The sequence below is a fragment of the Cotesia glomerata genome, linkage group LG9, assembly GCF_020080835.1.
Source record: "Cotesia glomerata isolate CgM1 linkage group LG9, MPM_Cglom_v2.3, whole genome shotgun sequence".
Classification (NCBI taxonomy): Eukaryota; Metazoa; Arthropoda; class Insecta; order Hymenoptera; family Braconidae; genus Cotesia; species Cotesia glomerata.
In genome coordinates, this window is record NC_058166.1 from 19,079,235 (window position 1) to 19,092,639 (window position 13,405).

Sequence of the window (13,405 nt, forward strand, 5' to 3'; positions counted from 1 at the left end):
CATATTTTTTTTTTATTCTAGGTAATTATTTGCTATCAAGAGAATTTTTTTCATCCGGATAGAAGTTATCAACAAATATAACCGGTTTATTTATTTACTCCAAAATTTTTCGCTAATTAATCTAGCTTTAGTGAAAAATATCCCCGTTGAAGGAAGTATTATTATTATTTAATCTATTAATGGAGGTAATGTATTATTCAGAGTGTCTGACAAGGGCTATCAGGTGACATAAATATTAGTACTATACTATAGAACGTCTATACAAATGCCGGGATAGTAAATTCCGAGCGTATGATTCATACTTATCAATTGGTAGAGTTTTTATCGCTACGCATACTATTGACGTAGGCTATATTTACTTAATTACTTGAGTTTATTTTTTTTTTTTATTTGTTCTATTCCATTTACCCAAGGTTGGAAATAGAATTACGTAGTCCATCCTGTTTGTTTAATATTTAAATATACCTCATAGATTTTATCTAACTCTTTTTATCTTTATCAGAATGATATAAACAACTCAATTAATTATAATACGTCGTTCTGAATATACTCTAAAAAATTGAAGGTGAATTTTTTTTTACTCCTATTTGGAGTTTTATTTTAGCGGAGTAAATATGGAATGTTATTTAAAAAATTCCCAATATTATTAACTCACAAATTTATCTATGTTATTAAAGGAATAAAAATCGGTTTTTTGGTGAAATTTAATGACATTGAAAAGGTCTTGATTTAAATTTGTGCCTTTTCAAGGTTTCATTCTCACCGATAGTCAATTTATTATGATAGATATTTAGGCTGCATTCGATAATGCTCTATCTTTAGATACATAATTAAGAAATGACCTTCTATTTTATGAACTATTGACATTTTTAAAGATATAAGCTCATCCTAATGTAACACTCATCGAGACCTTTCATTTGAGTACCCACATCAATTTTTCATATATTTATATATATTATATATTTGTATATATGAAAAATATATCAAAATGCATGTGGGTACTCAAATGAAAGCTCTTGATGAGTGTAACATCAGAATGAGCTTATATCTTTAAAAACGTCAATAGTTTAGAAATGACATTGTATCTTGTCAACTAATGACATTTTTAAAGATATAAGCTCATCCCGATGTTAGACTCATCGAGACCTTTCATTTGAGTACCCACATCAATTTTTCATATATTTTATATACTTATATATATATTTCATATATTTTACATACTTATATATATTACATATATGTATATATGAAAAATATATCAAAAATGCATGTGGGTACTCAAATGAAAGCTATTGATGAGTGTAACATCGGGATGAGCTTATATCTTTAAAAATGTAAATAATTAAGAAATGACGTCGTATTCTGTTTATTGATGATATTTTCTACGATATAAGCTCATCCTGGAGTTACACTTATCGAGATCTTTCATTTGAGTACCCACATCAATCTTCCATATATTTTATATATTTATATATATTATATATATGTATATATGAAAAATATATAAAAAATGCATGTGGGTACTCGAATGAAAGCTCTTGATGACTATAACATCATGATGAGCTTATATCTTTAAAAATGTCAATATTTAAGCAAGTACAGTGCAATTACCAAAAGTCATTACGTAATAACACAAAATTTTATTTATTTATAGTTCACAAGTCATGTCAGTCACACAGTGGCTGCAACGTATCCCGTATATATTTATTTATTTAATTTTAACATATCAATACAAAAAATAAATAAAAAATATTGAATTTTTTGCAAAGATGGATTCATTAATTCCACATTTGTTTGATCATATCAGCTGCTTTTTCTCCAATCATAAAAATCCCAGCGTTGACATGTCCGACGGGCATAGTCGGCATAATCGAAGCGTCGACAACCCTCAAGCCTTTAACCCCATAAACTCTCAATTGAGAATCGACAACAGCAGTTGAGTCCTCAGGAGGGCCCATTTTTACAGTACCGACTTCGTGATTCATCATCGAAGGCAAGTGCCTGATAGCGCAGCGGAAATAATCATCACTCGCAAAATCAAACTCTCTGCAGCCGGGAATTTTAATGGTGTGCAAACGACTATTGTACTTTTGAAATTCTTCAGTAGCTGCAATTTTAATCGCATGCTTTATACCTTCAAGAATAATTTCAATATCCGCGGGGTGGGTAAAAAAATTCGGTTGAATAATCGGATCATCAAAAGGATTCTTAGAGCGAAGTGTAATTCTTCCAACACTTCGTGGCTGCTGCATGATGGGCCAAATGGACCAAGCGTCGCGATCTTCAATAGGTTTGAACACCGCGTTGTACAATTCGTCCGTGATACCGTGGCCTTTTCTCACCGCGACTCCATTGTCGGAGTGAATCGAGCCGGAGACAAACAGCAGCTCCAAATCCGGTCGAGAATCTTGAGCGTACTTTGTGCGGATAAAAGCTATCGCTTCAGCTCCTCCGGGAATCGAAAGTGGACCACTCCGGTCAATCATGTACTGCAAAGCGTTCTGGGGCTTGATGATTGTCTTCTCTAGCAGAGTGACACTGGCATTTACCAGGAAAGTCAGCCCTAAAAAGCCGACGTGCTCCAGTAAATTGTATCCGACCTTGGCGTCTTTTATCACTGGGATTCCCAAATCTTCCAAGTGATCTCTGGGACCTATTCCTGAGAGCATCAAAAGCTTCGCTGAGTCGATAGTTCCTGCTGAGGAAATCACTTCCTTGGTCGCGCGAATTTGTCTGGTCTTGCCGTCTTTTATGTACTCCACTCCGTAAGCTCGTCTGTCAGAGTCTATTAGGATTTTAGTCACTCGTGCTAGAGTTACGATCTCTAAATTTGGCCGGCGAACTTTTAAGTAAGCCCGGGAAGCACTACAACGCGCTCCGCGATCCATGTTTACTTGGAGATATGAAAATCCTATTTGTTCCGGGCCGTTGTAGTCTATTATCTCCCAGCCTAATTTTTTTCCGGCTTTTAAGAACTCTGTTGACAGCGGCATGTGGTAGGGAATGTGTTCTACACATAAATAACCGTCTTTGCCGTGGTAAGATGCGTTGTATGGTTCTGGAATATAAGTTTTTTGTATATAATATTTTTTTGAATATTTAGGAATTTTTTAATTGTTTTTTTTTTAATTTAAAAATTAACAATTTTTGTTTTTAATTTTGTTCTTTATAACGAATTTAGAAATTATTAACTTCCCGCTAAGAAAATCGAAGATTTTCAAAAATCGGGAAGTTATTGTTTTCACCCCGTTTTGCAAAAATCGAGTTTTCATCAGATCTCGACGTTTGAAGGTCACAGGAAGCTTCCCTGACTATCTCCGCGAGGTTGTCACGATGTCTGTATGTATGTGTGTGTGTGTGTGTGTGTGTGTGTGTGTGTGTGTGTGTGTGTGTGTGTGTGTGTGTGTGTGAAAGTATGTGAACCGCTTCTAACTTTTGAACGGCTTGACCGATTTCATCGCGGTTGGTGCCATTCGAAAGGGCTTGACCAAACTTAGATTTTGAAAACTATTTGGACCGATTCAGATCAATAGATTTTGAGAAATCTTCAAAAAACTGAAAAAAAAATTTTTTTCAAATGTGGTTTTTTTGGAATAACTTTTAAACGGCTTGATGGTTCAATTCCAAAAACTAATCAGCTCTTAACCTCAAAAAACCACGTTGATCGCCACCAGTCCGGTCAAAATCGGTTGATTCGTTCGAGAGATATCGTGAACGAAAGAAAACCGGAAAAAGTGTTTTTTCGGAATAACTCCAAAATTCCTAGCGCGATCAATTCAAAATTTGAGATTCTTCGTGAGGCTTGAAAAACTGCGTCGAATGCTTCTAACCGCGTAAAAATCGGTTTATTCATTCAAAAGTTATTGCGGTTTAAAAATTAAAAAAATAGTGTCTTATCAAATCTCTATCAGACTTTTGAGCTCGAAGAGCTTTAAAGCATAGGAAAGCAATCTCTTTGAGCTCGGAGAGCTCAAAATAACCCATCAATTGTATTTTTGAGCTCGAAGAGCTCAAAAACGTCATTGGTGCAATTTTAAGCGCCTAAGTATGGAATTAGCGGGAAGTTGCAGGGATGGCCTTCAGGGTCAACCGTTTTCCTAATTTTTTATTAAAAATTTACAAAATTATATATTTATATTTTTTCACAGTTTTTTAATTTTAAAGTTATCATTCGTCTTTTTTTTTTCGTGATGTGGGGGTCATATCTTCCACCCACTCCCGGGTAGTTTAATTATTATTATTTTTAATTATTTATTATTATTTATAATTATTATTATTAAATTATATATAATTATTTAATTATCATTATTTATAATTAGTGATATTATTTAATTATTATTATTATCATTTATGTTTATTAATACTATTTAATTTTTATTATTATTATTTATTAATAATAGTTAATTAATATAGTTATTATTTAAGTTGAAGTTTTTCTACAACGATATTAAGTATTGTGTTAGAAAAGTCTTAGTTGTGTCGCATCACCATAAATTATACCAGATTATAATTTACTTCGTGATGCCAAACAACTGATAAAGTCTCGTCTGCTGCAAGAGCATTTTTGGGAAATTTTATTTTATTGTAATTGTATTGCAAGTAATAAAATTCACATTTGCAGCTGACGAGACCCTAATAAAATTTATTCTAATAGGATTAAAAATATGTAAAATTAGTCGATAAGAAGCTTAAGGATTTTTCCCAAATATTTCCACAAAATATTCTCAATAACATACCTTTTTCTAAAGAGCAATTAAGGGATTAAAAACTATTGTCGCCTGGCCAGCGACCGGACCCAAGACCTCACTAATTGCTCTCTCTACCTATACCTATATATCTATTTCTCTCTCTCTCTCTCTCTATCTATCTCTTTTAACTAAAATACTTCTACTTTTCTATAATTTGAGAATCTATCCTGTACATGTACCTACGTATATCAATTCTCCATACTTACGTACGTCTAAGTACTCCTACCCTTAACATATTTTCTATATACTTCCATCGAGTACCCCCTACCCCTTGAGAGGTCGGGGGCCGAGATGGACACTTTAAAATTTTCAGTTCGACCGAGTGACCCCTAAGCTTCTTATCGCATAATTGTAACTTCACCTCGTTTTAAGTACACGCGTGTATCAGCAATTAAATATATTTAAATAAAAATTATAATTGTATATCTTCGTTTACTTCGCTAAATAACTCAACGCCCTTACTTCCCAAAGTGACATTTATTATATTTTTTGTTAAAAATTATTTTTAAAAAAAAGTAGAATTTTTTTTTTTAATTTATAAATTTTGACTTTTGATCAATGATTTAAAAATAGTTGGATAATTTTCAATATTTTAACATTCTGTTTGAAAATTATTTATTAAAAATTTACAAAATTATACATTTATATTTTTTTCAAAGTTTTAAAATTTAAAAATTACCATTTGTCTTTTTTTTGACATTTATTATATTTTTTGTTAAAACTTATTTAAAAAAAAAATGTAGAATTTTTTTTTTAATTTATAAATTTTGACTTTTTATTAATAATTTAGAAATAATTGAATAATTTTCAATATTATTAAATTTTTTAATATTCTGCTTTAAAATAGATTTAAAAAAAAATTAGGAAAACGGTTGACCCTGAAGGCCATCCCTGCAACTTCCCGCTAATTCCATACTTAGGCGCTTAAAATTGCACCAATGATGTTTTTGAGCTCTTCGAGCTTAAAAATACAATTTATGGGTTATTTTGAGCTCAAAGAGATTGCTTTCCTATGCTTTTTAGCTCTTCGAGCTCAAAAGTCTGATAGAGATTTTATAAGACACTATTTTTTGAATTTTTAAACCGCAATAACTTTTGAATGAATAAACCGATTTTCACGCGGTTGGCAGCATTCGACGCAGTTTTTCAAGCCTCACGAAGAATCTTAAATTTTGAATTGATCGCGCTAAGAATTTCGGAGTTATTCCGAAAAAACACTTTTTTCGGTTTTCTTTCGTTCACGATATCTCTCGAACGAATCAACCGATTTTGACCGGACTGGTGGCGATCGACGTGGTTTTTCGAGGTTAAGAGCTGATTAGTTTTTGGAATTGAACCATGAAGCCGTTTAAAAGTTATTCCAAAAAAACCACATTTGAAAAAAATTTTTTTTTCAGTTTTTTGAAGATTTCTCAAAATCTATTGATCTGAATCGGTCCAAATAGTTTTCAAAATCTAAGTTTGGTCAAGCCCTTTCGAATGGCACCAACCGCGATGAAATCGGTCAAGCCGTTCAAAAGTTATAAGCGGTTCACATACTCTCACACACACACACACACACACACACACACACACACACACACACACACACACACACACACACACACACACACACACACACATACATACATACATACAGACACCGTGACAACCTCGCGGGGATATTCAGGAAAGCTTCCTGTGACCTTCAAACGTCGAGATCTGATGAAAACTTGATTTTTGCAAAACGAAGTGAAAACAATAACTTCCCGATTTTTGAAAATCTTCGATTTTCTTAGCGGGAAGTTAAAAATTATTCAGTGTGTAAATTATCAAATCTTCAGAATTTTATCAAATTTTTTGATACTAATTTTTTTATCAAGAATAAATTGTTGCATTGAAAAAATTTTACCAAATTATATTCATAAAGTTTAAAAATTGATACAAAAACGAAGAAGTACCACATAATTGTTGACAATTAAGGCAAAAGACCCAGTTACTGACACTGGCCTATTTATTGACACTTGTAATTTTATTTTAATTAAAAAAAACAAATCAACTCTAATAAATTGATAAATATAATTTTGGAATTATAAATTTCAAGAAAATTGGTTTTTTGAGAACAATTAATTTTTTTAATTGGAATTAAATTGCAAGTGTCAAACAACTAGTCCAGTGTCAATACACAGAGCAAAAAAATACTTTTATAAAGAAAATTTTCTTGATAAAAGAATTTATGTTCATGAAAATTTTCAAGAATATATATTCTTAGCTCAAGAAATTGTTAATTTAATAAAAATAATTTTGACTTAATTTAAATAAAGCTATTCTTTTGTTCATCTATTATCCAAAGATAAATATTGATGTTCTTTTCTTCCGAAATTAATAATTAATAATAATAGAATATTTGATCGTCAGCGAGTTTCTTGAACCAAGAAATTGTTAAGGGGTTATATCCACTTGTGATTTTCAAAAAATCGATTTTTTTTTTTATTTTTTGAATGTACATATGGATATTCCATCAGGATTACCATCAAAATTCGTTCAATCGATGTTGATTCAGATATTCTTGTGGTAAAAAGTGGAGACAGGTATTCAATTATCCAAATTAAGTCAAGTTATGTGAAGTTATCTCTTGAACGAATCGACTGAAATTATGTGAAATTATGTGAAATTACGTGAAATTATCTCGTGAACGAATCGGCTGGAATAATGTGAAATTATGGTTGATTTTCGCTCCAAATGCGACCAACTCGAAATAATTGGCAATTCCATGAGGATTACCATCAAAATCCGTAAAATGTATGTTTATAAAGTAATTCTTGTGGAAAAAATTAAGTATATGATGTAAATTTTAAAATCAAAACGACTTGAATATGTTACAATGGGGACCTTTACCCTAAAAATGGCCGATTTTCGCTCCAAACGCGACCAACTCGAAATAATTGGCAATTTCATCAGGATTACTATCAAAATTTGTTTAATGTATGTTTGTCCAGTGATTCTTGTGGATAAAGTGAAGTATATGGTGTAAATTTTGAAATTAAGTCGATTTGAATGTATCACAATGGGTACCTCACCCTAAAAATTGCCGATTTTCGCTCCAAACGCGTCCAACTCGAAATAATTGGCAATTCCATCAGGATTACCATCAAATTCGTTCAATCTATGTTTATACAGTGATTCTTGTGGAAAAAAAATGTAAATGATATAAATTTTAAAATTAAGTTTATTTGAATATGTTATAATGGGTACCCTCACCCGAAAAATGGTCGATTTTTGCTCCAAACGCGACCAACTCGAAATAATTGGATATTCCATCAGGATTACCATCAAAATTTGTTCAATATATGTTTATACAGTGATTCTTGTGGATAAAGTGGTGTATATAATGTAAATTTTGAAATTAAGTCGATTTGAATGTATCACAATGGGTACCTCACCCTAAAAATGGCCGATTTTCGCTCCAAACGCGACCAACTCTAAATAATTGGATATTCCATCAGGATTACCATCAAAATTCGTTCAATCGATGTTGATTCAAATATTCTTGTGGTAAAAAGTGGAGGCAGGTATTCAATTATCCAAATTAAGTCAAGTTATGTGAAGTTATCTCTTGAACAAATCGACTGAAATTATGTGAAATTATGTGAAATTACGTGAAATTATCTCTTGAACGAATCGGCTGGAATAATGTGAAATTATGGTTGATTTTCGCTCCAAATGCGACCAACTCGAAATAATTGGCAATTCCATCAGAATAACCATCAAAATTTGTTTAATGTATGTTTATACAGTGATTCTTGTGAATAAAGTGGAGTATATGGTGTAAATTTTGAAATTAAGTCGATTTGAATGTATCACAATAGGTACCTCACCCTAAAAATGGCCGATTTTCGCTCCAAACGCGACCAACTCGAAATAATTGGCAATTCCATGAGGATTACCATCAAAATCCGTAAAATGTATGTTTATAAAGTAATTCTTGTGGAAAAAATTAAGTATATAATGTAAATTTTAAAATCAAAACGACTTGAATATGTTACAATGGGGACCTTTACCCTAAAAATGGCCGATTTTCGCTCCAAACGCGACCAACTCGAAATAATTGGCAATTCCATCAGAATAACCATCAAAATTTGTTCAATATATGTTTATACAGTGATTCTTGTGGATAAAGTGGTGTATATAATGTAAATTTTGAAATTAAGTCGATTTGAATGTATCACAATGGGTACCTCACCCTAAAAATGGCCGATTTTCGCTCCAAACGCGACCAACTCGAAATAATTGGATATTCCATCAGGATTACCATCAAAATTCGTTCAATCGATAATGATTCAGATATTCTTGTGGTAAAAAGTGGAGACAGGTATTCAATTATCCAAATTAAGTCAAGTTATGTGAAGTTATCTCTTGAACGAATCGACTGAAATTATGTGAAGTTATGTGAAATTATCTCTTGAACGAATCGTCTGAAATTTTTTGAATGTACATATATTCAAGAATATTCTCTGAAAATTTCAAATCGATCCGACAATCAGTTTCGGAGATATGAGCGTATTAGTAAGAACGTCTCCGAGCGTTCGAAAGTAGGCGGAGCACGAGCCGGAGTAGAAGAAAGAATGTATTGGGCATGTTCAAAAAAGAATGGGCAAACGGCTAAGAGACATAGTAAATAATACAGTAGAAGAAATGAAAGATAAGAATGGAAAAAAAAAAAAAAAAGTTACTTGGTGGCAAAGGTAAATTGACTGGGAAACTTATTGATAAATTAACTGTTTACTATGGTTTAGCGATTAGGTGACACTGTGATTCTGTTGACAGTATGTATAAAGCCATTTGGGCATTTTATTTCCATAACTGCTCTACAGATAAAAACCCTCAGCATGATAATTGTCCTATAGGAGAAAACTCGTGGTGTTCGTGGCAAAAAGCGCGAGCTTTGGGAACTTTGCCCAGCTATAAACATGATTTTGAGGCCTTACCACCTGATGTTGCTACAAACGACGAAGCAGAGGGTTCCTCTTATGGTGCTGGAATAGATGACACGATGTAAGTTGAAAAAAAAAATTTTTAATTTAGTGTAAATCGTTCCCGAAACTTTAAACGCGTTTATCTTAAAACCGTGTTTTCAGAGTCGGTGAGGAAAGTTTCTCCGAAACCGCTCAACCGATCGGTTTGAAATTTTTACACGACTTACTCCGATATATTTTTCAGGTAATGATCGAAGGAATAAGGTTTTGGACAATAATTTCGATTTTTTAAGCCACTTTGAAGTGAAAAATTTTCATGAAAAACTGAATTTTTTTTTTTGAACAGCCGCCATTTTGTCAAAAATCAAAATTTTGACTAGACCTTCGATCATTACCTGTATTTATTTATTACAAAACTAAATATTTTTGGTTTTTGGTTTTCAGATAATTTGGACCAGAGATATCTTGCTCACCGCCAAGCACTTTTTTTTTAAGGTCTGTCCGCAGATCATCTACAGGAGCTAGGGGATCCAATATTTTTTTAAATAAACCGCTAATTGTTAAAGTACATTAAATTCTGTTTAAGTACATTTTTTCCATTAATGTATAAAATAAAATGCTTCTTTGGAAAAAATTCACAAAAAAACGCGTTTTTTCTGCCTCGCAAGTGGATATAACCCCTTAATTGAGTAAAAGTATTTTTTTTCTCAGTGTATTTGGGTCTTTTACTTTACCAAATTTTTACTAAATTTAATTAAAAAAAAAAAAAAAAAAAAAAAAGGTATTGTTATGATTAACAGAAAAAAAATTGTTACCTGGAACTTTAAATCTCTCGCTTTTGATAAAATAAGGCAGTACATCATCATAAGACCATCCATTATTACCAGCAGCCTTCCAAGTGTCGTAATCAACTCTATTACCTCTTGTATGAATCATGTAATTCAGTGTACTGGTGCCACCGAGGGATTTACCCCTCGGCCAAGTACACCGACGGTCCTTCATACCCAAGCAAGCATTCTTCTGCGGTTCAACTCGATATCCCCAATTATAATCCGTCTGCTGAAAATTGCTCACAAGTATCGGAATTTGGTTGAGAATCCCCTCTGGTTTTCCGGCTTCCAGCAGCAGAACCTTCCACTTGCGATTCTCTGACAGCCGATTTGCCAAAGTAGATCCCCCTGAACCCGCGCCTATTATTATAAAGTCGTACTGCTCGACAGTCGGCAAAGGTGTTGTGATAATATCAAAGCTTTTCTGCAATCCGTAACTCATCATCAGCTCAAACAAGCTTTTACTGTTCGCGGATTTAATCACTGCGAGCAGTAAAATTGTGAGTGTTTTTATGACTTTGATATTCATTTTTATTATTTTTTATCTTATTGATTTTAGCAATTTACAGCCCAGACTTAAGTGGACCAATTAATTTTTAACGAAGCGCTTTTTTTTTCTCCCTTTGACGTCAGGGTATCTCTAAAAATGAACCCTCAAATTAATGGTAATAAAAAGGAATTTTTCTATGGACATGATCCAGCAATCATACACGTGTTGTTATGATCTGATAATATTATTTTTCCTTCGTTGCGTGACAATGCTGATTACGGTTTCTACGGAAGAATTGGAAGAATAATAAATAAAAGATAAAAATATATTAATTCTATTTCAGGAAAAATCGATTGTTTTATCAGAAAAATATTTGTATAAATGTTTTTAAATTTATGCTTGAAAATAACAGGTGTAATTTTTCTTTATAATAAAAATTTAGGGTGTATAAATTAAACAAATTATATTTTTTTTTTTTATTTAGTAAAACAATTTTTTATCAAGATTTGTTTGACATTATCAAGTATCCGATCTATGTGACAAATAATAGAAATTAATTATTAAAAAATAGAAGTAATAAACTGATGAATATATAAAACAAGGGGAAGAAGAAAAAATTTGAGAACAAATTTTGGAATAAAAAATTACTTTAAAGATATTGTAAAGTTACAGAATAAAAAAATTCTGTTTTTTATCCCCGAGTTTTATTTAATTGATTTAATCTGCAAATTTCTTTTTTATTTAAAAACTAATAATTATCTATATTATTATTAGTCATATGATAAAATCGGGTTTTTTAGTGAAATTTAGTGTCTTACAAAGGTCTTGGCTTGAATTTGTGCCTTTTCAAAATTTCATTTCATTTTCACCAATGGTCAATTTATTATGATGAGTATTTAGGCTACATTCGGAAATGCTTTATCTCTAGGTACATAATTAAGCTTGTATCTTGTGAACTATTGACATTTTTAAAGATATAAGCTCATCCCGATGTTACACTCATGAAGACCTTTCATTTGAGTACCCACATCAATTTTTCATATATTTGATATATTTATATTTATTATATATATGTATATATGAAAAAATGTATCAAAATGCATGTGGTACTCAAATGAAAGCTCCTTAATGAGTGTAACATCGGGATGAGCTTATATCTTTAAAAATGTCAATAATTGAAAATTATATTATATTTTGTCAACTTATCATATTTTTAACGATATAAGCTCATTCCGATGTTACACTCATCGAGACCTTTCATTTGAGTACCCACATCAATTTTTCATATATTTATATATATTATATATATGTATATATGAAAAATATATCAAAACGCATGTTGGTACTCAAATAAAAGCTCTTGATGAGTGTAACATCGGGATGCGCTTATATTTTTAAAAACGTCAATATTTAAGAAAATACAGTGCAATTTAACAAAATTCATTATTTAATAAAGCAAAATTTTAATTTTCAATTAAGAAAAAGTAAAAATCGAAATCGCGCTTAAAAATAAAATGTTTTGACAAGATTAATAAAATTTTATTATCCAATATACTTCTTTTACGACAATGTCCCAATTCCTGACAAGGATGTCCCAATTATTGTACCCACTAAAAATCCGGCAAATCGTTAAATAAATTCAAACTAAACCCTTCAAATCACAAGTAAAATTCTAAAAACAATATTTTTCTCAAACCAAACAATTTTTTTCCGCAATTTTATTTTATCTTTATTAGATTAAATCCTACAAGATAAATTGTCTAACATACTTTCACTTTCGACTTTTAGCGGTTGTACTCACCGATTATGTAAATAATTAAGTAATGTTTTGAATTATTCAGGCTCGTTATGTTAATAGTAAATAAAACTATAAAAATAAAAATCTAAATTCGGGTTTGCTCGGTACGGAGGCTGCGTTTAGACTATTGCAGATAGAAACTAAGAGACAACTATCAAAAGTATGACACAGAGATCGGTATTGAGCCTCTTTCAGATTCACCAAAGCGGGAGAAAGAAATGTGTACACTTTCTCATACCGCTTGCATATACGTAACATTGCTTGAATATTCAAGTTGTTATCCAAACAAGCCATCCCTACCTTCTTATTATGCCGATTTAATTATTATTAACATATAACATAATAATATAACCGATCTGCTGAGAAAATAGTAATAACTATTATTACATACCACAATTACACTATTCATTTTATTTATTAATTACATAGAGCAGGATTATATATTACGCGGTGCGGTTTATTACTTTTTTCATTCATTCAGGAAATTTTCTCAACTAAACGCTGTAAATATTTGTTGGTAATTTTTTCGAGAGTTAAATAACTTGTTAATTATTATTATTACTCTTTATTTTACTTATTTATTA

The 13,405-nt window shown here is 31.4% G+C and overlaps 2 protein-coding genes across 3 annotated transcripts in view; one reads left to right on the top strand and one right to left on the bottom strand.

The window, feature by feature from the left end:
* The window catches only part of LOC123271979 (flotillin-2), a 67,612-nt gene that overhangs the window by 462 nt on the left and 53,745 nt on the right, over window positions 1-13,405 (top strand). The window lies entirely within an intron of this gene.
* Window positions 1,778-13,171, bottom strand: LOC123271976 (glucose dehydrogenase [FAD, quinone]-like). Its single transcript, XM_044738516.1, has 3 exons — window positions 12,825-13,171; window positions 10,519-11,307; window positions 1,778-3,058 (listed from the first exon to the last, which is right to left on the bottom strand). The coding sequence occupies exons 2-3, from the start codon at window positions 11,060-11,062 to the stop codon at window positions 1,779-1,781; spliced, it is 1,824 nt and encodes a 607-aa protein (XP_044594451.1). The 5' UTR covers window positions 11,063-11,307; window positions 12,825-13,171; the 3' UTR covers window position 1,778.